The following is a 27,925-nucleotide window of genomic DNA, read 5'->3' as shown; positions in this document are numbered from 1 at the left end:
TATTTTTTAACACTTCTCAAGACTATAGCATACATACAATAATATGAAGGGTTTAATTCTAGTTGGTGGTTACGGTACCAGATTGAGACCTTTGACTTTGACTGTCCCAAAGCCATTGGTTGAGTTCGGTAACAGACCAATGATCTTGCACCAGATTGAAGCTTTGGCCAACGCTGGTGTCACCGATATCGTCTTGGCTGTCAACTACAGACCAGAAGTCATGGTTGAGACTTTGCAAAAGTACGAGAAGGAGTATGGTGTCAGCATCACTTTCTCCGTCGAAACCGAGCCATTGGGTACCGCTGGTCCATTGAAGTTGGCCGAGAAGGTTTTAAAGAAGGACAACTCTCCATTCTTCGTTCTAAACTCCGATGTCATCTGTGAATACCCATTCAAGGAATTGGCTGACTTCCACAAGGCCCACGGTGGTAAGGGTACCATTGTCGCTACCAAGGTCGACGAACCATCCAAGTACGGTGTCATCGTCCATGACATTGCCACTCCAAACTTGATCGACAGATTCGTCGAGAAGCCAAAGGAATTCGTTGGTAACAGAATCAACGCTGGTTTGTACATCTTGAACCCAGAAGTCATTGACTTGATCGAAATGAAGCCAACCTCTATCGAAACCGAGACTTTCCCAATCCTTGTTGAACAAAAGTCCTTGTACTCCTTCGACTTGGAAGGTTTCTGGATGGATGTCGGTCAACCAAAGGATTTCTTGTCCGGTACCGTTCTATACTTGAACTCTGTCTCCAAGAAGAACCCAGAAAAGTTGACCAAGGGTGACAACATTGTCGGTAACGTTATGGTTGACCCATCTGCCAAGATTGCTGCCTCTGCTAAGGTCGGTCCAGATGTAGTTATCGGTCCAAACGTCACTATCGGTGAAGGTGTCAGAATCACCAGATCCGTTGTCCTTTCCGACTCCAGTATTCAAGACCACTCCCTAGTAAAGTCCACCATTGTCGGCTGGAAGTCTACTGTTGGTAAGTGGTGTCGTTTGGAAGGTGTCACTGTTTTGGGTGACGACGTTGTTGTCAAGGATGAAGTTTACGTTAACGGTGGTAAGGTCTTGCCTCACAAGTCCATCTCTGCTAACGTTCCAAGTGAAGCCATTATTATGTAAGAGATCCTTGACTGGATTTTAATTGTTTTTCTTTTGAGAAAACCTACATTTTCCTGTTAATTCTTTTACAATCATTCTAAACTTCAAAGATATCGATCCCAATTAACCCCATTGCATTAAAAACATCATGATGGTGGACCTATTGCGTTCGATATTAAGGTTAATTCACATTGGATAAAAATGACATTATCCAAAACATCTTTGAACTTCACAACATAAGTGAATTCTCAAAGTGAAATCGTTTGTATTATTTCCTATATTTTATCATTTTTTTTCTTTCCCCATTGTTCAGTTAATCGTTTCCTAATAAATTTTGTTATAACTCCAAATAATGAAAGGGTAGGCCTGATTCTACACCTGAAATTACCTTGTTAGCGGTTCGATTTTCCATTTTTGTCAAATTATAGGTAAAGGCATATAGTGGATGTAATTGCAGATTTTTATCATCCGCTGTTTCAGTTCTATAAATTCTATGAGGATATAATCTTTTATATAAATTAATGCATGTTATGTTTCCATGTTATTTTATCTAAAGCGAAAAACTCTTAGGCATGAGTTTGCATCTTGAATCTTGCAATTTGTTACAGTGTAATTTTACGCTATGCTAGATTACGAAGTAGATTACGAACTATTATTTATCAAGGTCTGTAAAATTATATCCAAGCAGCCATCCACTTCTTCTGTCTTCATTTCTGTACCTTCGCTAATCATCCTTCTGTATTTATGGATTTTTCTGCTATCCTCATAATGCGAGATTAACTCTGATATTTTTCTCTTTCGCTCGATCTGTAATACACTAATCTGCTTACATATTTCAATCTTGTTATCCAGAGTGTTATCTGTATCATTATGTTCGCCATTGTGATATTCTGTCAGTTTCAACAACCGTTGCTTTTGCAAATACTCAAATTGGTTTTTCAACTTCCTCAAGTGATTCTCTGCTTCTATTTTCAACTCAGTTATATCCTTCTCCTGAGCCAGGATTGCTGATGAAATATCGGCGTCAGCATCCGTTTCCAGTATTTCTCTGATTCGATTATCTGTTGAATGTACAGTTCGTTTGATACTGCCCAGCATTTTTTCAGTAGATCTACAGCTCTCCTCATGATTTTTATAGGACCCATCGAACTTTTCTGCAAGATGTTTCATCGAGTCAGTAAATGCTGGAATATTTTTGACTAGATTGATAGCTGCATTGGAGCTGAAATGTAGATTAGACACTATGTTAGTAACTGTGTTTTCTGGATTCTGTGTATTTTTATCATCATCTAATTCGGAGATGGAATGTAGTTTGCTGCCTTTTACTTTGCCGCCAAACGACGAAAAGCTATCGGTATATGCTGATGTATTGGAGCCAGCGATATTGGTTTGAGCTTGCAAATGCAGATCTTGATAATGTTGGTTCATTATTTCCGTTGGTGTTTGTCCATCATTATTGGATATAGTGCTCAAAGAACCATTTTTTATGAGTATGTCAAAAAATTCCCTATCATTATTTCTTGCCGCAATATGTAGTGCTGTATCACCGTTGGCATCTTTGGTATTTAGCAAAAGTTCTATCCTGTACTTTGGAGAAATATCCTTTATTTTTGACAGTAGCACGTTGACATAATATATTGCAGAAGGAGTGGATGACTTCCTTTTTACAATATGATGAAGAACTGTTTGACCCATGCTGTCAATGTCAAAAACTGTTTCACTCAGTAGCTCAAATATCCTAGGAAAAGATCTTCTTGTGTATGAGTTGTGAAACATTGCACTTCTCATCAATGGTGTCTGTCCGTTTGCATTTGCTGCTCTGATATTTGTGCCTGTCTCGTATAAAGCCTCTACAATTGGTAGATTACCCATTGAGCAAGCCCAATGAAAGGCGGTATGTAATTCTGGATCTATAGGAGCATCGATAAAAGGTGCACTTTGTGTTGGCGGATGAAGCAACTCCTGAGGCACAGTTTTATTTGACTTCATTTCATTAGAAATGAAATAATCGACTAATTTAGTTAGATAATCATTAACTTTCTCATTAATATCCGTGACTTGTGGGCGTGATTGCACTGAATATCGAGGGATTAAGCTTATTATAGGTGAAGTGCCCCCACCTCCTAATCTTTGATCAAATGGATTGCTGTCGTTAAGATTGGCAGGAGATGTTGGCAGAGAAGATGATGATGATGGAGATAGAGGCGAATCATTATTTCTTAACTCATGACCCTCAGCTCCTAATAATGAAGATTGATGGTTAGGTTGGAATGTGTCTGTCTCCTGTACTTCAACATCGCTGGATAATCCATCATCTAAATCTATTTCTTTTAATTGGATATTCTTCTGTATTTTTTCATTTCTCAGTAAATCACCACTATTTACCTGCTGGATATTTGCAATATCATTAGAGTTCAGATCATTCGGTATTTCGGGTTTCAGAAAAGCCATTTCACTCTGAGATCTTTGCAGACCAGTTCCTAATTTTCGTTTATTGGTCAGAGTGCTATTTGGTGGTCTACCCCTCCTCCGTGTCACTACTGGATTAACAACAGCGCCAGAATCAGACGTTATGTCATTGCTTGATGGTGTGTTTGCTTTTCTTGTACTAGCCCTTGTTTTAGAATCGTTCATTGCAGGTGAGCTCACGCTTCTACCAGCTTTCTTGGCCTTTGCTGATGACGCCTTTGATGCATGGTGATGTTTAGGTGCTGGTGGTGGGGCTGCGTCTCCATTCTCTTCACTAAAGTCGAATAAAGGTTTGAGATCTTGATACACATCAAATTTCTCAGCTAGATTTATTGCAATATTGAGTGGAACCCAGGTACCTTGATATTTACCAAAGCCACCTTGAACTTTTTCATGCATTTCTTTCAGCACTTCTTTCTCTAGAATTCTGGTTCTCTTGGCTTTTGCAAAATTTGCAGCTTTCAATATATGAGTAGCATTGACCCAACCGTCATTCTTCCTCTTCATAATGGATCCCGTAGGATGGATGAATTCATAGACATCTACACCAGAGTACTTGGCAGAATATATTTGATTCGACATGATTTACAGTACTGTTGTGTGTTAACCGCAGTTCTAAACTATCCCGTAGTATTACTTTTACAACCCAATAAATTGGAATGACGTTATGGAACAAAAAAAGTTTGACACCTTATTTAAATTCAAGGTATTCTCGGAATTCTATCAGTTTTAAGCTATATAAATCAGTGGTGTTTAATCAATCTGACAATTTCTTTCAACTTGAAACTTCGGGAGCCATAAAATTATCTATCATGCACTTTTCTAACGACTTTAATCACCTTCTAATATCAAAAACAGCGCCAATTGTATTTTTGCTTTATTGATGGAAATATATGAATTGAATGACCTATTTCAGTTTCCGGTTCGAAGCTAGGATATCTAGAAAACGGGAGTAGTGCGTTGTTTCTTATCAATGCAGAGCGTTATCCTCAAGGAATTCAGAACTATTCTGTGTTAAATTGTGACAATGGCGGCTATTTTGACTGAAGGATATTGTGCTATGAGAAATAGTAATTTTTGAGTTAATTGAATTACATGTAATGAATTTTGATTATGAGCATGAACTGCTTGACTACCTTCACTTTGTTTACCTTTAAATTCTTAATGCATGAGGAATTGAGAAAAAAAAACAAGTTCGTCTGTAAGTATGAATATAAGCTACCGGAAAGTTATAAATAGTGATTGAGTATATTAATAATTAAATAGCTAAGTGTAGACGCTGTGACACAAGATTTATCATATAATTGTATTAAGATATTCCGAGAAACTGCAGTTTAAAAAGTGAGTAAAGGAAGTATCGAGAATTGCGGATGGCTCCCATGAGAGTTATACTGATTTGGTGAATATATCTTGCAAGTATTCCACCAATTCATGGTTATAATTAATCATACCTCTTCTCAAAGGTAGACCCCTTGTGTTCTGTTCCCCAAGTTTGCCGTAGAAGTTGTGGCCAGCGCCATCGATGTATATCAGTTGATGATGGTCTTTGAACACTGAAGAGTAATCCAGTGATGCTTCCATCGGAGGGACGACTTCATCATTGGTACCATATATGGATATCACAGTTGTATCGTGACTTAAGTTTCTATAATTCAAAGTATTAGTTCTTATCACAGAAAAAGACTCCTCTTTTGGAATCCATATCTTCTGAAGTTTTCCTTGGCGTAGTGTTGTTGCATAAAAGCCTCCTTTCTCGATCCAGTTTGGATTATTCTCAGAACAACGTTTCAACAATCCCTGGCCATCAAATCTTCCGGAACAATTGACAAGAATCGGTATAATAGATGGTGCTATCGATAGGGCAAAATCGAACATAGCCAGTACTCCCCTTGAATGGCCAACAATTGCATGAAATGTGATTGACTCAGTTTCGAACAGATTTGCACAAATCTGGGCCTCTTGGGTGGCCTTATACACAGTTTTAATATCGTGAATATCTTCTTCTATAGTTCTTCCAAGTTTGGGATCACGAACATCCTCAGAGTCCCCGAGACCTCGAAAGTCTAATCTCAAAGAATGGTAACCCAATTCAGCCAAACAATGTGCCAGTAGAGGCTGGTAGATTGCATTCTTATGTGATAAGCTTCCATGTACTAGCACTATCAGCTTGTTCTTTGCCCTATGTCTCTTCGGTGATGCTACTATGCAAGCAATGCCTCTGCTGTGATGGTATGTTGAGTCATAAAGGTATATGAATCTTTCGTGCTCCTGGCACTCAATGTGATCTGGTTCAAAATCGATAACTTCAATCATTAATTCTGATAGTATTCGTGTTATTTTCTTCTCTTAGGAATATGAAGTCCGTGTCGTCATATATATGGCATTTGCTCATTTTGAATCTGAAGTTATTGTTAATAGGGATTCGTATTACGTATTATGAGTCAAGCTCTCATTCAAATTGTTTGTGGCAGGATTAATTGAATCAAGAAGAAACGTGCCCAAAAGGTATACATTAGTTATGATTTTGAATTTTTAACGTGAGACAGAAAAGTTTTGAGGTGCCATATGTCTGCTAACAACTGGCATACCAAGAATATGCTACCATCATGCATGGTGGGTGCTAATAGAATATACGCTTTCAGAAATTCCTAAATATGTATAAGCATTTACAGTGTGTAGACTATGAATAGTTGCAGAAAATACGTAGAGCTTCTTGACTAGCACTAGTGACATTTAACTAATTGTCGGGGAGGGGGGGGGGAGCATATCTTTCACCATGTGGAAATAGCTCGCACGTTCAGCTAGAATAGCATTGCTGTGAAATTCCATTGAGATAGAATAAGGCCTGCCGTTGAGCCATTAACAAAATAATAGCATATACCCTCAACTATGCTAACATTGAGTTGAAAGCGGTGGGATATCATCTACCAGATGTGCATTGCTCCTCAAAGAATATGTCCACACAGATTAAGCTTACATAGCATAACCCGATGGCTTTACCCGGAGAAAAGTGATCTTCACTTTGCTAATCCCCATTGTTCTCTCAGAGATGCTCGTACAACACCGTGGATTTCTTGTCCTACAAAGGTTTATAGTAGCTTCGTACAGCTTTCCTCTTTTGGCATGGCGCTGCGAGATCCCAGATTTAAAGATTTTTCCCTTTTGGGAAACTTCTTTAATTATGGCACACCTCTTTGCTTTTTTCAGCTATAGCAAGCAACTCAAGTGCTTAATCTTCTGTGAGTTAAGTGGATTTATTTGTGTAATGGCATGGGCTGCTTCACGTCCAATTATGTAGCACCGGCTAAGAAGTACGGTTTCTGTTACCTATACTATGTACGTTGCTAAAGTGGGCATCTCGTTCCTTGCTCTCTAATCAAGTGGGGAAAGACACCTGAATGGCAATCTTTCAGCAATCTCCACGGAACTACTGCCCTAGTAGCATCTCGATAAAGGGGACACTTATTGATTTATAACCAGGTTATGTCACTGGTGGTGGTTTCGATATAATGGGAATGGACCACTTAAGCTGAGCCGAACCATCAAATATATATTTATGGTTTACAGCCGCATGTATTATTGTTATATATTATAAATAATGAGGTATAACTGATCGAACATTTAGGACAAACGCAACTGTATAACTGTAGCAAAATAATGACAGAAGATAACTATGCGTTTAGAGTAAAGACTTTGAATGAGGAACAACTACAGTTTCTAAAAATTGTTTGGTTACATCTGCTGAAATTCTGGGGAATCAAAGTGGATGAAAGGCCTTTACTAAATGACTCGGGATGTAGTGGGAGGAAGAGAGCTACCAGTCTGGCAGCCCATGAATTAAAAACAAACAGACCCAGATCGAGGTCAACTATATTCAAGATTCATTCCTCGGTGGAGGAAAATGAAGGAGAGGGTATATCTGATTTTGAGCTCCATGAAGCACTCAAAAACTCAAACCCAGATGATACTAGAGAAGAATTCTGGAATATGATTAGGGCTGATTTTCCAGATAGCTTGTTGCTCCGTTTCATCAGAGCAAGAAAATGGGACTTAAATAAATCCATGACAATGATCTCTAATACACTTGATTGGAGGGTAAACGACTCCAAGGTTGATAAGATAATCTATGAAGGTGAAAGAGCAGCCTATGATGGTACAATGCCTGGCTTCTACAAAAATTTAGAATTACAGAAAGCTGTTATTTGTGGTAAGGACAAGGAAGGAAGACCAATTGTTTGTGTTAGACCGAAGTTACATCATTCAAAGGATCAATCACTTGAGGAGATGCAGCGCTACTCATTGTTGATAATTGAACAAGCCAGATTGTTCTTGAAAGATCCAGTAGATACAGCAACTGTTATCTTTGATCTATCAGGTTTTTCTATGTCCAACATGGACTATGCACCAGTGCAATTTTTAATATCCTGTTTTGAGGCTCATTATCCTGAATGTTTGGGTAAGTTATATATTCATAAGGCCCCTTGGATTTTTTCTCCCATCTGGAAGATAATTAGAAAATGGCTTGACCCTGTGGTAGCTTCAAAGATTGTCTTCACTAAATCGTCAAATGATTTGAAGGAGTTTATTGCGTGCGACCAATTACCGGAATATTTAGAAGGTAGTAATCCGATTAATCTTGATACTTATCAAGAAATAGCTGCAGATCATGACAATCAAATGGAAGATGTGGACACTAAAAATAGATTATTATCTGAACGAGAACTCATTATAAAACAATTTGTTGATACAACAATCAAGTGGATTGAATCATCAAATGCTACTGAATCCCAAAATCTTCTGTACTCAAGAATAGCATTAGGAAGGCAATTGACAGCAAATTATTGTGAACTTGACCCATACATTCGTTCAAGATCTAGATACGATATAGACGGAAGTTTGGTTGTATAATAATCAATAGAATTAAAAAGCTAGTGATTTTTTCCAGATTACTAAATATCCGCCAATATCTGTGTTTCGTTTAGATTGTTGAAAAAGTATTGTGCTTATTAATTAAGATAATTTATGTATAAATGTTTTTACAAAGTTGTGTGTATTTCTATAAATAACACCGATTGGTTGTTAGTGCTTGTGTTATTAACAAGTTCAACAACACATCATTAGCATCATCAACTTCTGGAGTTTCTGGTATTTACAATGGTCAAACAGTTTGAGCATACTAATGTTCGTCGTCGTCATCGTCATCGTCATCGTCATCGTCATCGTCATCATCCTCTTCATCAGATGATAGTTCAACACCAAGTTCGCTAAGTTTTTCTCTGTATTTACTGTTTTTTTCGTCCAATTCCGTAACAAGCAGCATCAAGTCATCAAGTTCAGATCTGTCATTAACCTTCAGTTGTAGTTTTTCGTTTTCTTTCTTGAGTTCATCTAATTCAGATTTTAATTTCGCTGAATTGTCAGCTTTATTCGATTTTGACTTTAGGTCAACATTCTCCTTAGTTAGCAGTTCTACCTGTTTCTTGATTGCATCCATTTCTGAGATAGAAATCTCGGCAGATTTTAATTTATCTTTGGTGGCTTTTAAATCCAAGGACATCGATTGGTGTTGTTCTCTAGATTCTTCTTCCACATGTTTCTTAGCCTCTTCCGTAGACTTTAATTTACTTTCTAGACTACTGTATTTGGACCTATAATGCTCCAATTCCTGTTTTAATTCACTTTCACTGTTTTTAAGGTCAGTTTTGTCTTTCTCAAGTTGTGTCATTAACATAGCTGCCTTTGCTTTTTCTTCTAAAATGTTGGACAATTTATCTTCTATGTCTTTGATTTTCTTTTTCAATTGAGCTATATCGGAGTCTTTCTTGGTTATACTTTCCTCGTAGTGCTTCTCAGTTGCGCCATGTTTGTCGATTGTTTTATTTAGCTCATTGTTTGAGTCTTTCAATTTATTTATAACATCTTCTCTTTCTTTCAGAGTTTTTTGAGCAGTAGACAGTTCTTTCTCGACCATGGATACTTTTTCTTCATGTTCGATAACCTTATCGCTCAATTGCTTGTTTTCTGACTCTAGTTTGTTTAGCTCCGTTAGATTCCTTTTCAATTCTGTTTCCAGCTCATTGAACTTATCCTTCAGTTCATCATGAGAAGAACTCAAGGAGTCATTCTTTTCTAGGCTTGATTTCAAGTTAGTGATTTCATCTTGGAAATTTTCGACCTTTTCTACTAGTGTTTTCCTCTCCGATATCAAACTTGAGTTTTCCTTCTCAATATTGGCTATTTTCTCATTCGTATCTGCTTTTTGTTTTTCAAGTTTATCAATTCTGTCAATCATTTTGCTATTCTCTTTTTCTAGTTTTCTAATTTCGTCATGTTTTTTATCTGCAAGTTCCTTTTGCTTGCTCAACTCTTCTTGTAATAGATGAATATTGTTCTGATGTTTATCTATTGACTCTGATTTTAGTTGGTTTTCTCTCTTTAAAGTGGTATTTTCTTTTTCCACAGTGGCAATTGTGGTACGCAAATCATTTTCAATGTCCTTCTTTTTTTTCTCAGCATTCTTAAGAGCATTTTTGGCTACCTGGATCTCTTTTTCTTTTTCAGTGGCTTTAGTTTCTTGCTCTTTAATTTTCTGATTATAATCGATAATTTCTTGCTTTTTATCGGAGAGTTCAGATTCAAGAACTTCTTTCTTATCCTCAAGAATATTAATCTCTTTATCATATTCAGACTTGATGGTTTCTACTTTTTCTTCCAAGGATGAAATTTTTTCGGAGTATTCCTTGATTATTGTTGATGAATCCTCGTTCATCAGCTTTCTCTCCTTTTCAAAAGTATCAGATTTTGTTTTCAATTCATCTTTGAGCTTAGCAACTTCTGATCTCAACTTCTCTTCCGTTCTCTTATTTTCTTCAATCAATTTATCATTAGTACGTTGTAACTCGTTCTTAAGTTTTATTATGTTATCATTATCGCTTCTTAGTTCATTCATTTCTAACGCAGTCTTTTCGAGTTCAGATTTTAGAGAGTTTTCAGAATCTTTGAAAATATGCTGCGTGTCTTCTAAATCTTTTATCTTTTCTTCTAACTTCAACATTTTCTTTTTGGTAGAAGCCACTGCATCATTTGCAAGTTTCAATTCTTCATCCTTTGCGTCAATTTTAGCGCTATAGTCTTCTAGTCTCAAATTTAACTCTTTATTTTGTTTTGTAATATCCTCATTTTCCTTACCTAGTTGATCTATCTCTTCTTTATATTTTTTTTCTTCTTGTTTTTTATCCTCTAATAAGGATTGTAGTGAACCTTCAGTTTTTTCTTTATCTTTCATGAGAGAATCGAGATTTTTTTGTAGTTCCTTTGTAAGCCTATTTTTCTCTTGTAGATCATCGTTAGAAGACTTTAATTTACTTTCCAATTCCTTGCATTCGCTTTGTTTCTTTTCGAATGAAATCCTTAATTCTTCCAATTTATTGGTTTGCTCAGTGTATTGTTCTTCTTTACTATTTAATTTCAATTCTATATCTGCAATATTAGCAATGTTCTCTTCCCGTTCTTGCAAGGAAGTTGATAATTTCTCCTCTAGTTCTTTAATTGTGTTATATTTTGATTTAATATCACCTTCTAGTTGCTCAATTTTAGAATTCAAATTTAATGAATTATCACTTAATTGTTTTGACTCTAGATTTTTCAATTCCAATTCCTTTACAAGTTCGTCGTATTTCTGTTTCAGAGAAGAATTATTGTCAAGGGCATCTTTGTTTTCAGATTTCAGGAGGTCTACCTCTTTTTGTAACTGAAGTAACTCATCCTGTGCACTTTGGATATAGGTTTCATTTTCCTCCTTTAGTTTTTCCAATGCCTTCCTAGTGGATTTCTCTTCATTCAAAGATGTTTTTAACTGAGTAATCTCAGCTTTCAAAGTAGATATTTCTGATTGAGATCCCTCAATTTGTTGTTGAATGTTGTTCAAGTCTTTATTTTTCTCGTCGATAGAGGAATTAGCTTCATTAAGTTTTTCTTTGTAAGATTCTGTCAAGGTTTGTAATCTCTCTCTTTCAGTATCCAACTTCTCAGCATTGGATTTAAATTCCGCGATCTCTAAAGTTAGCCTTTTGGTTTCAGACTCAAGTGCTGACTTTTCATCTTCAAATTTCTTATTATCAGATTCTATACCGGTTTCCAGTTCTGTGATTTTTTTAAGCAAGCCATCTTTCTCGGATTCCATGTTTTTGTAAAGTTCTTCCAAAGATTTCTTCTCGGAAGTAATAGCGGCGATATTTGTATCTCTTTCTTGAGTTATTTTTTCAAGTTCAGACTTGATAGTATCTCTCTCCGCTTGCAATTCTTTGAAACTTGTTGCCAGAGCTTTTAGTTTTTCAGTTAACTTTGCAACAAATGTATCATGACTCTTATATTTAGCTTGCCATTCATTCATTTCAGAAGTTATATTTTGAATTTTATCATGATATTCCTTGGATTGGGTAGTAGCCTCATTCAATTTTTCAGTTGTTTCTTTGATCAGTATTTCTTTTGCCTTGATTTGATCTTTCAACTTTGTTTCCTGTTTAGTAAAATCATTCTTCGTCTTTTCTAGATCTTTCTTCGATTGTTTGTTATCTTCTTCCAGCTTCTGTTTTTCCCTCTGTAAGGAAAACAGATCTCGATTCATCTTATTGATGCCTTGTTCGTTTTTTTCCTTATGTTCTGACAGTTCTTTAACTTGCTTCTCCATTTGTGTAAGCTTCTCTTTGGTGTCAGCTAACTGCTTCTTCAACTCTTCAGTTAGTTTTTCTTTTTGTGTATTAAGTTGTTCCAAGCTGGTGTTATTCGCTGTGATTTCGGCAAGTTCTTTCTTTTTCTCCTCGTATTCAGATTCTAGTGTTTGTTGTTTCTCCGAGATGGTGCTTAATTTGTCTTCCAACTCTTTCTTTAGCTGTTCACTGGCCTCAAAATTGGAGGTTAGCGACTTTATCTGTTTCTCCAACTGGGAACGTTTTTCACTCGACTGTATTTCCAACTCTGAAAGATGAGACTTCAAGGAAGTGCATTGGTTTTGGACTTCTTCGAAAGCTTCAAAGGAAACGATTGCAATTGGCTCATCGGTAGGATCATGATAGAAACATCTGAGTATTCTATAGAAGTTTTCTTTGAATAAAATTGTGAAATACTCATTGAAATAGATTTTTGGAAGGCCTGTATCGTCTAACGGAGGATTAAACATATCGATTTCAATTTGAGATTTTGAAAACAATGATTTTTCTTTGAATTGTTTGACTCTGGATGTGTAATTGTCTCTACCAATAGAGTTTGATACAATATCAAAATATTCCAATCTAGGGATTGGAGATGATTTAGATGAAAACTCGAATGCTATACCTAGCAATATAGTAATTAAACATTTTACAGTAACATCTTCGTCTTCTATTTGATGTGAGAAGTCCAGTAAAGAATGAATGTTTTCCTTTGCAGAAAGGAAATCATTTACGGCAGAAAAGTCTGCAAACAGCCAATATGCTAGGAACGAAAGATAAAATATTGGCACTCTTTTATCTTCACATGATAAAAATGTAATAACGATTTCTGTTATTGTCTGAATTGAAGTCAATGGTTCCTCGTCTTCAATCGCTGTACCGAGTTTGATTGATCTTAATAGCTCTCTAAGTTCGGCATTGCCTTCGTTGTCGTGCTCGAATAGATACATGAGAATATCAGTAGAGAAGTAAAGTTTGTATGGATTTAATTTCAAATCCGCATCGTAAATTAATATGGCTTCCAGCAGGTTGGCCTTTAAACCATCAACTTTACTGCCTTTTTCAATTTCTTTGAATGCAGAAATTTGTCTTTCTAAGAACTGTTTCTGAAGTCCTAAGTTATTGGATAGATAAGCTTTTAAAAGATTGCTTGCAGCAACCCTTGTGTCAAATGTGTGTATCGAATTTGCATATAAGGCCCAGTTGATTAATAATTCAACCACTGGAACTAAGTGGCTATTATCAAATTGTGTATCACTTGCCAGTGATGGGTCAAAATAAGGAACATCAATGTTTCCAAATTCAGTTTGTGCGTATTCATTGTCTTTAATCATATCGGCTGCTACCATCAAAGCTGTAGCACGAACCTTTTTTGGGATAGTGTGGAAGAAAGCTATTCTCAATACGACCAATAAAATGTGGGAATCAAGTAAGGCGGCTTGATGTTGTTTCACTACAGTAGTTCCTGCTTCCACTGTGAGGCTGACTATATCTAAAACGGTCTTCACATTATTGATACGCTGATCGTTCCAAAAGAATTCTTCCTTTTCTGATATAGGTTCGTTTAACAACAGCGCAAGTTTTGGTAAATTGCCTGTCTCTAAGAATAAAGTTTGGTTTGAGATATTGTACTTCAGAATGTTATTGATTAGGGATAAACAATCATTTACTACTAATGATCCTCTAAGACCACCTTCTTCTTGTATAATATTGAATAATCTTTCGAAGATGTTTTCAAAAGCCACTAGTTTTTGTATATGTGGCGAATCATTAACCACAGCCATCAAAAGTAGAATTGATTCGTCTCTTATGGGTTCGTGTATATCGTCAAGTAATGCCACAAGTGTAGATATGCAAGTTGGGGAGTTTATCATGGCGTTTCTGGCCCTGGAAGGTCTAGCCACAAGAACAGCTTCCAGCAATTGGATTGTGTACAGCTTGATGTGAAAATTCTCAGACTCCAGGAGTTCTATGATCAGTTTCAACAAGTCCTCTGATTGCGTCAATGCGTCTGCAATCCACAGTGAAAACTGATCGACTTGTTCCTCCTCCTGTTTCATGACCAATGGCGAAGGGTATTTACCGTTGCGCGCCCTTGAGTGCAACGATATCCAGTTTCTCGTCAAGTCGTCGTCTCCGTCACCTCGAATGAACAGGATCAGCAACGTCTCAAGCACGGCCTTGACCAAGTCGTCGTCAATATTGTCCCTGCTCATGGTGTTCAGCAGAGGTTTCAGTCCTGACGCGATCACGGTCTCCCTGTACTGTCTGCTGAACGACTTCAATGCGAGCACTGCGGACCTTCTGTCGCTCAGAAGCGTAGAGTTCTCCACTCTATCACACAGCGTCGGGATCGTCTCATCAGCAGACTGAACCTTTGGCGGCTGGATCAGCCCTTGTATAATGTCCATATTCCTTTCAAATCACTTCAAGTCACTTTAACCACTTCAATTGAGCTAAATACCAGTTCCTGTATTCTTTCTCACTCCTTCTCTCCTGCCGATTTCTCCTAAAGGCAATAGAAAGACCGCAGACAATGGGAACGAAATCCTTACTATACTTCCAAGAACACTAGTAAGTAATAGCTGGCGTTAAGAAGTCAATTGTATAATTAGCCGCTGAGATCTGCGCGCCAAGAACGACAAGAAGCGATTCCAAGAGAGAGGGGGGAGAAAAAAAGAACCGCCGAGCCCAACGAGCTGGAGAAAGATCGACCTACAGAGAGATAACAGAGAGAGGACACGCGAAACTCACGTACATTGTGATATTAGTCTGGATCACGCCTAATATAATTCTACACGCCTGGATATAATACTATACGCTATATCACATGTAAATACACAACAACGAAGACTTAAAACTGAAAAAAAAAGAAAAAAAGGGAAAAGTGTAAATCGCACATGATCTTATAGCAATCGCTTCAACTGCCCGTAATGTTCAAAGTGGCACAGTAAAAAGCAAGAGGCAAGTTCATTTCACGTCAAAAAGAAGAAATAAATTGTGGTGGTTGTGGATAGAGTTAATAAGAATGTCATGTGCTGGGAGATGAATGGGTAGGGGTCGAGGAAAGACTTGTCTCCGTTACTTTCTAAGGCTCGGTGTTTTTCGTTATTGCAGAACAAAATTCCGGTGATATTTCTCGATCACGCAGCAACTGTGTCAAAAGTGGGCTAACTACCACATTTGAAGGTGGAAGCAAGAGCCCTTCACACTGATTCAGTTCTATTTTGAGCGGGAAAGTCATCTCTCTGTGCACAGAGTACTACGTACAAGCTATAGGAACTTTTGGGTTATTAGCACTATTGCTGAGAGGGTTTGGTTTAGGGCTATATTGATCTTTTACCTGAACCCTAAAACCATTAGCTATCTGCCATTGGCTGTGACTAGCTGTTATATAAGCTTAGGTTTGCTTTAGCTGGGTTTTCTTGTTTGCTTAAGTTGTGTTCTCAGATGTCCTTGCGATAGAGTTAACTGCGTTTATAGGATTAAAGCACGGTAGAAATCCCCCCCCCCATTGGTTGTTTATATATTTGTGCGAAGGTGATGGATGGTAAAGTCACGTATGAGGGCGCTGTGTACAGTTCAGGGCCCGGTGTTGAAGTCGGTGATATAGTGTTTGTTGAGGACTGGGATGGGCGGCCTGCTAGTGAGTGGTCTGTGCAGCGGATCGGGGTGCTGCAGTCGAAGATCGAGCGCTACACGTATCAGATATATCATAGTAATAGGTATGGGAAGCACAACTTATCGAAGCTGATACCGAGACATGTCCTGGTCGGGTTTGCGAACGAAGTGTTCGGCTTTGACGGGTGGAAAACTGATATTGAGTTTGTGGAGACCAAGGACGGGTTCCCTGGATCGACATCATCTATTAGTATTGCCGACAAAATCAGTGCGGACAGTGGTGGTGGTACAGGAGCTCTTGCGGATAGATATACCGTTATAGCAGAGGCAAGTGTGAAAGTGACCTTGAAGGACGGGACTAACACCAGAATGACGGGCTTTAGTAGAGCTACAACGCCTTCGAAAATTGAAAGTTTCAATAAAGCTAAGAAAGAAGCGGTCAACGATGCCTTGAAGAAAGCCCTCCTAAGTTTTGAAAAGATAATCCTTGAGCATGAATTAAAAACCAAAAATGACTTTTATGTTGATGGTTTATATGGTTCTAAGGCTCAAAAAATATAGGAAATGGTTTCCAAATGTGTAGTTTAATGTTCTATTAGACAATACATGAAGCTTAAGCTTACATAAAATGTTAGATATATCTATATTTTGGCGTAATTAATGATAATGATAGTGTTATGCATTTTTAAATAATAGCGTTTGTCCTCCCCAAAACGTTAATCAAAAGATACGTGATCACTTTAGGTTATCATAATATATAGCAGTAAACAAGAAAGTTAAATATCAATACCCAGATATTATTGTATGATTATATATAATGTACAATGCAGAATAAATTATTTCCTAATGATTATATTATCGCTATAATTAGTCTTGAATTTCTTCAATGCTCTCTCCATTCCATGGAATGGAAGGTCTAGGCCACATACGCTTGTACAAAGACATAGCGACAACGTCTTGTGCAGATAATTTACCGTCAAAGGTAGCTTTGAAGTAACCATGTGTACCCAAACTTTCTTTGATGAAACCAGATCTACCAGTTTTTGTGAACAATGGGATAGATTTAAACCACTCGACATCCTCTGGTCTGAAAAACATGTATCTGACAGTGACAACCTTCTTGTGGAATCTGAATGGATGACCTGTTAGGATTGCTCTCTTTGCTAATACTCTTGTGTGGTCTGCGTTCATGAAAGTACCTTGGCCAACCAATTCTATGCCCTTTCTGTCTGTCGAAGAAGGCTTGAAGAAAATAGCAGGTGACTGAGTGAAATCAACAGGTGCAATACAAGTCGCCACTGATGCCGTTTCAGGATGTAAAAATCTATCATACTTGTGCACATTGTTTGAACTGTTGGCATCCCCTGAAAACAAAGGTTGAATAGCATATCTTCTCGCACCATATTGTACCAATAAAGTCTCCTTAGATGGTACAGGATCTTCATATTCTTCCCATCTTTGAATGCTGAAGTTCACCATAGCATTCTTATGTTCGTGCCTTAGCAAACCGTACACAGGGAATGATATGATCGAAGGATCGTTAACCTTAGATAGTAAATTCTTAGGAAAGTTTATATGTAGCTTGATTCTATCGCCTGCAACTACTTGTGCTGTCTTGACAGCCTCTTTCTGTAGTCTGTTCTTAGTATTTTTGTAGTTACCAATTCTCAATAATCTGTTCCACTCCTGTGGTGTACGAGGATCTCTTTCTTCGACATCCCAGACACAGTTGTATAGGTTTTTCAAACCTCTATAATACTTCAATGCCTCAATAGCAGATTGGGTAGGCTCTAGTTCAATTTCATCGGGGAATTCTCGGTCCTCCTTTTCCAAAGCACGATATTCTCTCAATTGACGTTCTTCTTCCTCTGGTGACAATTCCACAAATAAATCTTCGGTAGTCGTCTTAGCATCAGTAAAGTCGTCTTCCATTTCATCATTGAATCCCTCGTGAGCATATTCATCAACGGCCTCATCCATATCCATATCATCCATAGCGGTCTCTTCGTGATCTGGTTCTAGCTCTTCATCATCATCTACCTCCACAACATCTTCAAGATACCATTTGGCCTGATATTCTGAAGTACCTTTTGGAATTTTATATTTCTTTGATTGTTGTTCTCTGCCAGGTAGAAAACCGTGATCGTCGTACCTCGCAGCTTTTAGATTACTGTATTCAAATTCATCTTCATCAGACATATCTTCAAATTCCATATCGACAGGAGCATATTCATCTAAGGTGTCTTGTTCCGAAGTAGCAGCAAATGAGTTTTCCAGTAACGAACTGATCTCATCGAGCTCATCAGCATCTTTTTTAGTTTTTCTGGTACTGGCGGCTATCCTTTCGATTTTATTCACTTGGAAATCACCTAAGCCTGGAATATGGATAAGTCTATCAGAGTTGAATCCACAACCACGTACTGTACCACTGATAACTAGATCACCGACATCAGGTTGGGTTTCACTGTCAATAAAGTCGATGTTGTTGGCAACCATGTAACCTCTATTATCCCTCCAGGTGACACCCCTTGGAAACTTTTGACAAAGTGTTCTTAATGCAATTAATGAGTCAGATGGCTTCTCCAGGTTGTATATTTTGTCTTCATTTGGAAAGAAATGCTTGAAATAACTTTCTAAGGACTGTTTAACATCTAGTTGAAATTTCTCCTTTGGGTGTACCTGAGATAGATTAGATACCACACCAATGTAAGATGCTATACCTTGTAATTCCAAAGCACGAATAACTTGTTCACCAAATTCTGAGTCAACTTCGGAGGTACCACTGAGCCCAAAAATTGTGAAATCTGCAACCTTTGAAGCATCTAAAATGTTCAAAAAGTTGGACATGTCTGGAACAATGAATTTCAAGTTTGATTTAAATTTCTTAATGTGGATATCCTTAACAAAAGCAGAATTTGGCATTCCCTGAGGCACAAACTGAGATAAAGTTTGTTCATCAAGATCAGCTGAACTCAAAATCTTGGTTATGATATCATGGGCGTCAACATCCTCAGTTAGAGGAATTACAGTTATGATCTTCTCGGCCCCATTAGAACCTTCAAACAGTTTTCTAATCTGTAAAGTATCTAATATTTTCTGGGCTCTCAATTGTTTAGCTTTGTTTCTTCTTTGAAGTTTGGAAGCATTCTTAATTGGTCTACCAGTACCTATACTTTCTCTTTCAACCTTACCCTTGTTAGCTCTCTTTAAGGCATTCTTGGATGAATGCCTCGATTTAAAGGCTTTATGCCCATTCTTAACAGATGATCTGTGGGAGTGGCCTGCCATCTCAAGTCCTTTATTTGAAAGGTTGATTTGCTTGTAAGTTTAATATTTCCTATCTACTAACTCTAGACACTAAAGTTCTTCTCCTAAGAAATATAACCTAAGAATTTGTCAAGACAATACTTACATATGTATTTACAGCTCAAATCGAGCAAATCAAACTACTAACTCTGCGCCCGCAGAACAGTAAGGTTATGGTATGTAAACAATACTAGTGCCAATTCGATGCTCATCGAGTAAGCTCATCGCAAAAATTGCATTAAAAAAAAAACTGAAATGTTCGTCAGAATGATGTGAAAATGACATCCGTTTGGAAAACTTTTCTTGTGACTGTCACTTTCTTTACATCCGTACATTACTCCTTAACACCTGTACATTTATGGAGGACGTAAGAAACTTGAAAAATAATGGCTGAAGGCACTTCGCGTGATTACGACAATGCCATTTTGGGTGTAACACAGAGTGGGCAAGGGAACTTTTGTAGATACTCAATGGCTGTGCCATCCTACCCTTTGGTCCTACGAACTGGTCATTGGAGAGTTCACAATTGCGAGACTATCCCAGTAAACTGTTACTCTTGTAGGCTAACGAATGCTTCACTACCAGAGACTGCCAGTGGTTAGAGGTCGGTGGCTTGTGGTAGTAGAGGTGCCGGTGAGGATAGCAATCTGTTCCCAGAAGGAGTCTGCCATATGCTGTAGGCAGAAGAGCCAATGGCAGTTGGCTTGGCTGGTGGCACTAGAGCCCTCACCATGGGTTCCAGCTCTGAACTTTCAGTTCACGAGATGGTGGTGGTTCGGTGTTGGGTTGCGTCAAGCTTGCAATGGGTCAGACAGGTTTGTGGCAGTGGACTTCAGCTAGCTTGGAATTAGCCTTGGAATGTTGGAAGGTATAGGTGAAATTTTGGTAAAACAAGTATAATAGTGATGGTAGTGATTTCTCAGCGTTTATTTTCATTTGGTATTCACCAGTTAAAAGACACACCACTGAGACAATAGAATAATGTATGTGCTAATATGAGTTATGAGAAGGACACTGTATTGATGACTTTTTAGAGTTGGCATGTTGAGTGGAAATAACGAATGTTCGGGTAGGTTAAATATCAAATATCCTGACAGGCATCATTAGAATCAGAAATCATAAGTTAATGGTAAATATGAAAGGCCGATGACCTAGTAACCAGTGAAATCAGAAATTGAGAAGAAATTATTACGGTTTAAAGCTATTATCTTTCCGGTTTGTTGCGTCACTGGTAAAATTGCTTTGCAAGCTAATGAGTAAGCATGGAGTATAGATTATGAGTTAAAAGCATTTCAGTTCGATTTCAAACTGTATCATAGATACATTGTGGGGGTGAAATTATGCTTGAAAAATGATGAATAAATTGTAGCTTTATGAAATGGATTTATGTCACAGGATATTCAATTTCATTGTCAAACTAATCAATACAAAAGGCGTGTCACAATTATAAATCTAATAGATGGAATTATTTTTACTAACAAGTTTTCCTTATGGTTATTCACATCTTGCCAAGAAAAACATCTGGATATTGAAATTTGAAATAAAGTCTAGTATTCGATTGGCTAATATGGATAGTACTATAAATATTTTTGAATAGTCGATAAAAATGGCTCACGAAAACGTCTGGTTCTCTCACCCAAGAAGATTCGGTAAGGGCTCTCGTCAATGCCGTGTCTGCTCTTCCCACACCGGTTTGATCAGAAAGTACGACTTGAACATCTGCCGTCAATGTTTCAGAGAAAGAGCCTCTGACATCGGTTTCAACAAGTACAGATAAGTGGATTCATTTTTAACATTTTATCCTTAGTTACTACTAACAATGAATGTTTATTTTTCTATCTGTCATTAATATAATATTATAAAAAACCCATTATCAAAAGCAATTCTGACCTCTAATATTGATAGGAATTGTATTGATGTTTTCTAAATATATAGCCTAAAAATACAAACTATTATAGTCTCTACATGATCCGTCACTGATCGAATATAATTCTATGGTTGCAATGCGCATATGATTCATACATTGTAACTCAATGGTTTGCGCAACAATTGGTTTCCATTCATGGGTCATGTGATCAGTTATATCGATTTTACTGTGATCTCATCGCTGGAAAATTTTTGGAATATACCCAGTTTATTGAACTGGGTATAGCTCATCGCAAATCATAAAAGTGCATAGATATTTGAAAATTTGTAAACTTACTAGCAGTTAGCATTGGCAAAAGGAAAAGCTAAATTTGGTAATAAGCTCTGAATTAATTAAACTATAATGGGTAGATCGAAGAAGAGATCAAGAACATCGGCATCCCGTTTGAACCCACTCGCTAACCCAAACAATGGTGGTATTTCCAAAAAGGATGCTAATCTAATCGAAAGAAAATTACAACCCCTGATAAAGAATTTGAATAGTGTTGTACCAAATGAAAGGAGTATGGCATTGAGTTCTGCGACAGTGCTATGTGAAGATGCACATATGAGAAAGTTGCTATTAAAAGAAAAATTGATACCAACTGTCACAACTAAATTGTTATCCGATGAGAACACAGAAATAGTAGTCGAGGCTTATGGTTTATTAAGAAATCTATGTTTAGAAGAAGGCTATGATGTTGCCGTGCATTTGTGGAGATCAGACATCTGGACAAGCATATTATCTGGGTTTGAAAAATTAAGTGACTCCTTGAGGGCATTGGCAGCACAAGATGCTTCTGAAGATACAAAGAAGACTACACCTCAGTCAAAAGAATCTAGGCGCTTGCTCTTTGACTTTGCGGAAAACCTATTATCTTTGGTTATCGCATTATGTAATGGGGCTGATAGCATTTTAGAAGAAGTCCTTACCACACAGAAACTAGCGGAATTGTTTACTGTTTTGGTTAATTTACTAGAGTATGGTATTGAGAAATTGCCAATTAGTGTTTTCAACACTATTTTGGATTTAATATACGATTTCAGCTCGGAATCATTCGAATTTATAGAGACAGTTTCTAGTGACCCTACTCTGTCTGAATTCGTTAAGGTTTTACCGACGTTAAAGAAAGAGGATCACAAGTCATTCAATGAGCTTACATACGTTTTGATTCAAGGTATTTACCTTCAATTCTTAGATATGGATATGACATATGAACAAGCTAATGAAATCATTCACACAACATGCAATGCAATCAATGGTATTGATCTGGTTGAACTAGAAAAAAATTTATCATCTATTACACAGGATGAAGATATTGCCAATACGGTGGATTCAGAAGTTGCTGCTAAAATCAAAGAATATACTAAGAAAAGGGCTCTTGCTCATATGCAACTCCAAAGTATTGAAATTACTATAGACCTTATAACCGCGATTATTGAAATTATAGCAGCTAAGTTTGAGCAAGAGCATAAGAGGAAGCTTCCGGAATCGCTGTCCGAGACATTAGTGTCATTCGTTCCGCTTGTCTTTAATAAATTAGCATCTTCTTTCCCTGCCAGAGTTCTTATTGGGTGGAATAATTTGTTGTGGCTATATATGTCTATTGATGTAAACTTCTATGAACTTCCAAACAACCAGCATACCTTGCTATGGAATTTTATTAAAAAAGAAGAAGGGTCAGATAGCAAAGATATTTCATTGAAAGTTAGTTTGATGAGTGTGGTTTGGGCAATGTTGAAGGCAGCTACTCTACAATCAGAACCTCTTGCTGTTATTAACCAGCTTGGTTTGAACAATAGTATGGCATTTGTTGAAACTATCATAAATGAGTATAAGACCTGTAATGAAATTGAATTGCAGCAAAAATGTATTGGTGTTCTATCGTCATTGGCTTTGGTACAGAATCAGGTAGAAATTAATAGATTTATTGGGCACTTTTTTATGGAAATACTGACCAGTAAGGAGTCGGATCCATTATTGTTAGTGGAGGTGACAAACTTCATATTTGAGATATATTCTGACTCTGCTTATGATTACGACACTGAAGTATTTGTTAAAGATAGTTTTTTGCAAACATTGAAAGAAAAAGTTGTTCCTAACCTGAAGGAGCGTTTCAAGTTTGTCGATAGAAATAAGTCACCAGAGCTAAAGGAGCGCGCAACAGAAACTTTCAACATTCTGGGTAGCTTTATAAACTACAAAGAAAGCGAAGCTCATTAGGTTTAGTGGACGGGTTTGGGGCATTATTGGGATTAATAGAGCAACCAAATAGACCATGTAGAAAGACAGTGATTTTTTTCACAAAGTTATTTTTCATTTTAATTATATACTGGCATTAATAGAAAATTATATCATTTTTTTATATTTAGTAAAAGCGTTGTAATTGTAGAGGTTTGGACTTTAAAATTTCAAACGTATATTATTTCCATGTAGTCCTCAACACATGAACTATTTCTTGCTGCACTTGTCCATTATTGCATTATTGTTCCGAAATTTTAATATTAAGTTTCTTATTCGTAAATATTACATTATTATCCAAAATACTTATACAAATGCTTGGATAAGAAGCATAAAAATCTAACAACTATTCTAGGGTAGAAGGAATACATATATGTTGACCAAAACTGTCATAAAGTGAAAATATCTGATCATTGAAATGATTATAACAAGCAGTATACATTCTTTTTGATTTGGAACTTCAAGAGGACACAATACTCTTAACCAATCCTTTGGCATGGGTTGAAGAGACGGAAATACATGAAGGTTATCCGATGTTGTTGTCTGTTGTTGTTTATTGGCATAATGTTGCCATTCCAAGAACGGCACATCTGTGATTTCATTTCTTCGATTAGTTCACTTAGTGTATTGTTTTGCTTGTATGAGTACCTTCTTCTCATACTCTGCTTTATTCTTAGAGAATGCCCTCCAAGCTGGTTCTTGTGCTGGCGAGTTTGGATTAGGTGAATCGAGAAGATCCTGCACACCAAGCACAATCTGTTTCAAAGTTATAGCCGGTCTCCAGTCTTGGTCCTCATTCAAAATACTCAAGCAAACAGTTCCACTTGGATATATGTTGGGGTGGTAGAACCCAGCTGGGAACTTCACCTTTGGTGGTTTAGATGGGTACTCATCAGGGTACTCAACCGTGATAGGAAACACACCATCCTGCCATATGGTGCCTTCTTTACCTGGTATCCCAGCCTCCCATTTCTGCAAATTCAAAGTACCATCAGGTCCCTTGGTAGGCTTCGCATAGAATCCAAAGGGATGGTCTTTCCGCCACTTCTTTCTCTCCTCTTGTAACCTTTGTAAACACAAACTACTCATACCTTCTTTACTAAACCCTGAGCTCTTGGTTTCCAAAAATGACAGCAAGCACTGCTAGTGTTTCCTCAACAACGTTTTTGACCAAGAATGAAATTAGCTACCTCTTTGCAATTGTTAGAATGCACTTTAAATTGTAGTGCTAATCTTTTGAAATACTTTCACAGGTTCCACAGAGTTTATATAATTTTTTGTCACTGTGGGCAAAAATTGATAGAATAAAACCCGAAGTGTCAAGGATGAGTTCTAAGAACTAGACATACCCTTAGAATTAATGATCAGGTACAGTACAAGAATAACAGTGCTTAAGTTGATAGCTGTAATTACTTTAAATTAATCTAAATTCCACCAATAGTGAAGGTTGTGGTTTGTGGTATAATGACTGAAGATTTTGACTACGATGACTTGGATGATTTGCTGGATGAGGATCCATCTAAGCTAGAGGATGTGCAGGCAGAAACCACGCAGAGCCGAGGAACCACAGAGGCAGATGGTTTGAAGAAGCCAGCTGATCCTGTGATGGATAAAGATGATCCTGCAGTGAAGGAAATGATTGAGGATTTACAACAGGAATTTCAGAACTTAATGAAACAGAACGGTGACGGTGCCAATGTGAACATAGAGGACAAAGAGGCTGCTGAGAACTTCAAGAAACTGCTAGATATTCTAGAAGAAGTTGGGCAAGTTCCCAAGGAAACCACTACACAACAGCTAGAAAGTCTCAATACTCAGACAACTTCAAAGGGTGAGAAAGCAGGTAAAGGTGGATTTAAGGATGTCATATCCAGCACTTTGGATAGACTGAAAGAGAATGCCAATAAAGTTGATACCCAACTGGAAGAAGAGAAGAAACAAAGTATCAATGGCTCTGGCAACCCAGATGAAGTGCTATCCAAATTACTAAATGATCTTGTAAGTGATTCAGGTGATGTTCCAGCAGATGGTGAAATGGATAATGCGATACTAGGTATATTGAATAAAATGTCGTCAAAGGAGGTTCTGTACCAACCAATGAAGGATATGCAAATTGAGTTTTCAAAATGGCTAGAAGATAATAAAGATCACCCTTCTCATAAAGATAATATGGATACCTATAAAAGACAATTTGAGCTGGTTAATAAGCTGATTGTCATATATGAGAAACCCGATTATGATAATGACAAAGATAGAGATGAAGTTACAGAGCTGCTTGATCAGCTTGAACAACTTGGTGATTCACCAGTGAGCAAAAATTTCAACGGAGGAAACCCAGCTAATGATTTCGATGAAATGTCTAAGATGTTGAATATAGATGCAAATGATCCTAAACTGGCTGATCTGGATAAAGATCTAGCCGATACGTGTAAACAACAATAGTTGATGTGATACTATAATGATATAATTCTACTATGGAGTCTTTTTAACTATAATGGTCCTCAATTGTATGTATATAATGAAATAGGCATTACTGACAGCACCGTGTATCAATGAATGATAATTCTAATGCATAAAAAACATGAAATTTTATGTACAACTGTATAGTATTTAACCATCTAATCGCATTAAGGTAGAGATTCCTACAAAAAACAAATCAAGTTGATATATGAAAAATTACTTTCGCTCCATTTAGTCAATAGATTTAATTTCAGTTTGTAGTCTCTTTTCTACTGCATCTAAAAACTCAGTGGTAGTGACATAAGAAGCTCTATCAGTCTTACCACATGCTAAAGCAAGGTCCTTGGTCATAATGCCATCTTGTTGGACAGTGTTCAAAGTTGCAGATTCTAAAATGTTGGCAAATCTAACAACGTCTGGAGTACCATCCAATTCACCTCTCTTAGCTAGACCTCTGGTCCAAGCAAAAATAGAGGCAATGGAGTTAGTAGAAGTTTCTTCACCTTGTTGGTGCTTTCTGTAGTGTCTTGTGACCGTACCGTGAGCAGCTTCACTTTCGAAGGTCTTACCATCTGGAGTGATTAAAATAGAAGTCATCAAACCTAGAGAACCAAAACCTTGAGCAACAATGTCGGATTGCACATCACCATCGTAATTCTTCAAAGCCATGATAAAACCACCCTTAGATTTGATCATCTGAGCAACCATGTCATCTATTAGACGGTGCTCATATGTGATGTTCAATTCAGCAAACTTCTGTTTGTACTCTGAATCGTAGACCTCTTGGAAGATGTCCTTGAATCTACCATCGTATTTCTTTAGAATAGTGTTTTTAGTGGACAAAAACAAGTTCAATTTCTTTTGTAGTGCTAGTTTGAAAGACGAATGGGCAAAACCACGGATGGATTCGTCGGTATTATACATTGCTAGTGCAACACCTGGGCCCTTATAGTCATAAACTTCCATAACTTCGGCCTTGGAGGCGTCGCCGTTTGGCTTGTAGACAAGTTCTAGCTTACCTTGACCAGGTATAACGGCATCAGTAGCCTTGTACTGGTCACCATGGGCGTGTCTACCTATGATGATTGGCTTTTCCCAACCTGGAACCAGTCTGGGGACTCTTGGGATGACAATTGGTTCTCTGAAGACGGTACCACCGAGTATGTTTCTAATTGTACCGTTAGGAGACTTCCACATCTTGGTCAAATTGAACTCCTTAACACGGGCCTCATCTGGGGTGATGGTAGCACACTTGACACCGACACCATATTTCTTGATAGCCTCAGCAGAGTCATGTGTGATCTGGTCCTTGGTTTTGTCACGGGACTGGATAGACAAGTCGTAGTACTTCAAATCGACATCAAGGAATGGTAGGATCAGTTGCTTCTTTATCTTGTCCCAGATAATTCTGGTCATCTCATCACCATCCAGCTCTACAACTGGGGTCTTCACTTTGATCTTGGCAAGCTTCGCAGAGGAAGCAAAACATCTTCTTCCGAGCATGTTGTGTCTTATAGATTTAGTTTAATGTCGCTCGCTAGTTATTCAATAATCAGTGCCAATGACAAGTATGCCAAACAAATAGTGTATTTTACATAACCATTGTTTTATATATAAATTGCTTGCGATGAAAGAACAACTATTATGGTGAGACAGATGGTCGAGTAAAGATAGGGTGGGATGCTTGGTGATGCCGGTTTCTCTATCTAGTACCGGTTCAGGTACTGTGATGTCCGTTTTGAGTCAGTCCCCTACTGGTCAGACTCAGACCAGACTTAGGGACGTTTGTTATTCTGCGATGAGTGATATCAAAGCTGTGACTTTTTGCTTGTAGCTGATTGGGAAGAATCAGAAATCCCGGTGGTATCACCGTGTTGGTGACTTCTAGTGATTTCAGGCTTCAGTCTTGCAAGTAGTTTCACTTCCTCTACAGTTGCGAAGTAAGCAAGATGCATTGTAAGTGATAACGACTTCTCTCGAGTGAAATCACTACTGGGATGATAATTTCTCTGTTCCAGATGGGGGAGCATTGATGTTTATCACTAGTCTTGCTTGTGACTCGGGTTCGTCTTCAAGTTGTGAATCCAACGAAGGAGGCATCCCCCG

The 27,925-nt window shown here is 37.6% G+C and overlaps 13 protein-coding genes across 13 annotated transcripts; 7 read left to right on the top strand and 6 right to left on the bottom strand.

Moving 5' to 3' along the window:
* Nucleotides 1–43: 43 nt before the first annotated feature.
* On the top strand, nucleotides 44–1,129 carry PSA1 (mannose-1-phosphate guanylyltransferase; the record flags this gene model as incomplete). The annotated part of the gene is made up of 1 exon (XM_445459.1): nucleotides 44–1,129. One exon carries the CDS (start codon nucleotides 44–46, stop codon nucleotides 1,127–1,129), a length of 1,086 nt encoding a protein of 361 aa, XP_445459.1.
* A 621-nt stretch (nucleotides 1,130–1,750) lies between these two features.
* On the bottom strand, nucleotides 1,751–4,159 carry MBP1 (transcription factor MBP1; the record flags this gene model as incomplete). The annotated part of the gene is made up of 1 exon (XM_445458.1): nucleotides 1,751–4,159. The coding sequence occupies one exon, from the start codon at nucleotides 4,157–4,159 to the stop codon at nucleotides 1,751–1,753; it is 2,409 nt and encodes an 802-aa protein (XP_445458.1).
* Nucleotides 4,160–4,963: 804 nt separating this feature from the next.
* GVI51_D00869 (uncharacterized protein) lies at nucleotides 4,964–5,890 on the bottom strand (the record flags this gene model as incomplete). The annotated part of the gene is made up of 1 exon (XM_445457.1): nucleotides 4,964–5,890. One exon carries the CDS (start codon nucleotides 5,888–5,890, stop codon nucleotides 4,964–4,966), a length of 927 nt encoding a protein of 308 aa, XP_445457.1.
* A 1,344-nt stretch (nucleotides 5,891–7,234) lies between these two features.
* Nucleotides 7,235–8,485, top strand: GVI51_D00847 (CRAL-TRIO domain-containing protein; the record flags this gene model as incomplete). The annotated part of the gene is made up of 1 exon (XM_445455.1): nucleotides 7,235–8,485. One exon carries the CDS (start codon nucleotides 7,235–7,237, stop codon nucleotides 8,483–8,485), a length of 1,251 nt encoding a protein of 416 aa, XP_445455.1.
* Nucleotides 8,486–8,753: 268 nt separating this feature from the next.
* Nucleotides 8,754–14,696, bottom strand: USO1 (Uso1p; the record flags this gene model as incomplete). The annotated part of the gene is made up of 1 exon (XM_445454.1): nucleotides 8,754–14,696. The coding sequence occupies one exon, from the start codon at nucleotides 14,694–14,696 to the stop codon at nucleotides 8,754–8,756; it is 5,943 nt and encodes a 1,980-aa protein (XP_445454.1).
* Nucleotides 14,697–15,828: 1,132 nt separating this feature from the next.
* Nucleotides 15,829–16,467, top strand: RAD59 (Rad59p; the record flags this gene model as incomplete). Its single annotated transcript, XM_445453.1, has 1 exon — nucleotides 15,829–16,467. The coding sequence occupies one exon, from the start codon at nucleotides 15,829–15,831 to the stop codon at nucleotides 16,465–16,467; it is 639 nt and encodes a 212-aa protein (XP_445453.1).
* Nucleotides 16,468–16,773: 306 nt separating this feature from the next.
* TSR1 (small subunit rRNA maturation protein TSR1) lies at nucleotides 16,774–19,194 on the bottom strand (the record flags this gene model as incomplete). Its single annotated transcript, XM_445452.1, has 1 exon — nucleotides 16,774–19,194. The coding sequence occupies one exon, from the start codon at nucleotides 19,192–19,194 to the stop codon at nucleotides 16,774–16,776; it is 2,421 nt and encodes an 806-aa protein (XP_445452.1).
* A 404-nt stretch (nucleotides 19,195–19,598) lies between these two features.
* GVI51_D00759 (uncharacterized protein) lies at nucleotides 19,599–20,052 on the top strand (the record flags this gene model as incomplete). The annotated part of the gene is made up of 2 exons (XM_065626603.1): nucleotides 19,599–19,653; nucleotides 19,838–20,052. 2 exons carry the CDS (start codon nucleotides 19,599–19,601, stop codon nucleotides 20,050–20,052), a joined length of 270 nt encoding a protein of 89 aa, XP_065482675.1.
* A 766-nt stretch (nucleotides 20,053–20,818) lies between these two features.
* RPS29B (40S ribosomal protein uS14) lies at nucleotides 20,819–20,989 on the top strand (the record flags this gene model as incomplete). The annotated part of the gene is made up of 1 exon (XM_445451.1): nucleotides 20,819–20,989. One exon carries the CDS (start codon nucleotides 20,819–20,821, stop codon nucleotides 20,987–20,989), a length of 171 nt encoding a protein of 56 aa, XP_445451.1.
* Nucleotides 20,990–21,481: 492 nt separating this feature from the next.
* SYO1 (Syo1p) lies at nucleotides 21,482–23,341 on the top strand (the record flags this gene model as incomplete). Its single annotated transcript, XM_445450.1, has 1 exon — nucleotides 21,482–23,341. One exon carries the CDS (start codon nucleotides 21,482–21,484, stop codon nucleotides 23,339–23,341), a length of 1,860 nt encoding a protein of 619 aa, XP_445450.1.
* A 633-nt stretch (nucleotides 23,342–23,974) lies between these two features.
* On the bottom strand, nucleotides 23,975–24,448 carry UBC9 (E2 SUMO-conjugating protein UBC9; the record flags this gene model as incomplete). The annotated part of the gene is made up of 1 exon (XM_445449.1): nucleotides 23,975–24,448. The coding sequence occupies one exon, from the start codon at nucleotides 24,446–24,448 to the stop codon at nucleotides 23,975–23,977; it is 474 nt and encodes a 157-aa protein (XP_445449.1).
* A 375-nt stretch (nucleotides 24,449–24,823) lies between these two features.
* Nucleotides 24,824–25,801, top strand: PEX19 (Pex19p; the record flags this gene model as incomplete). Its single annotated transcript, XM_445448.1, has 1 exon — nucleotides 24,824–25,801. One exon carries the CDS (start codon nucleotides 24,824–24,826, stop codon nucleotides 25,799–25,801), a length of 978 nt encoding a protein of 325 aa, XP_445448.1.
* A 249-nt stretch (nucleotides 25,802–26,050) lies between these two features.
* IDP1 (isocitrate dehydrogenase (NADP(+)) IDP1) lies at nucleotides 26,051–27,322 on the bottom strand (the record flags this gene model as incomplete). The annotated part of the gene is made up of 1 exon (XM_445447.1): nucleotides 26,051–27,322. One exon carries the CDS (start codon nucleotides 27,320–27,322, stop codon nucleotides 26,051–26,053), a length of 1,272 nt encoding a protein of 423 aa, XP_445447.1.
* Between the last annotated feature and the right edge of the window lie 603 nt (nucleotides 27,323–27,925).

The sequence above is a fragment of the Nakaseomyces glabratus genome, chromosome D (genome assembly GCF_010111755.1).
Source record: "Nakaseomyces glabratus chromosome D, complete sequence".
In the NCBI taxonomy this organism is placed as follows: Eukaryota; Fungi; Ascomycota; class Saccharomycetes; order Saccharomycetales; family Saccharomycetaceae; genus Nakaseomyces; species Nakaseomyces glabratus.
The sequence above is the reverse complement of the archived record's forward strand: the minus strand, read 5'-3'. Positions and strand labels throughout refer to the sequence as shown.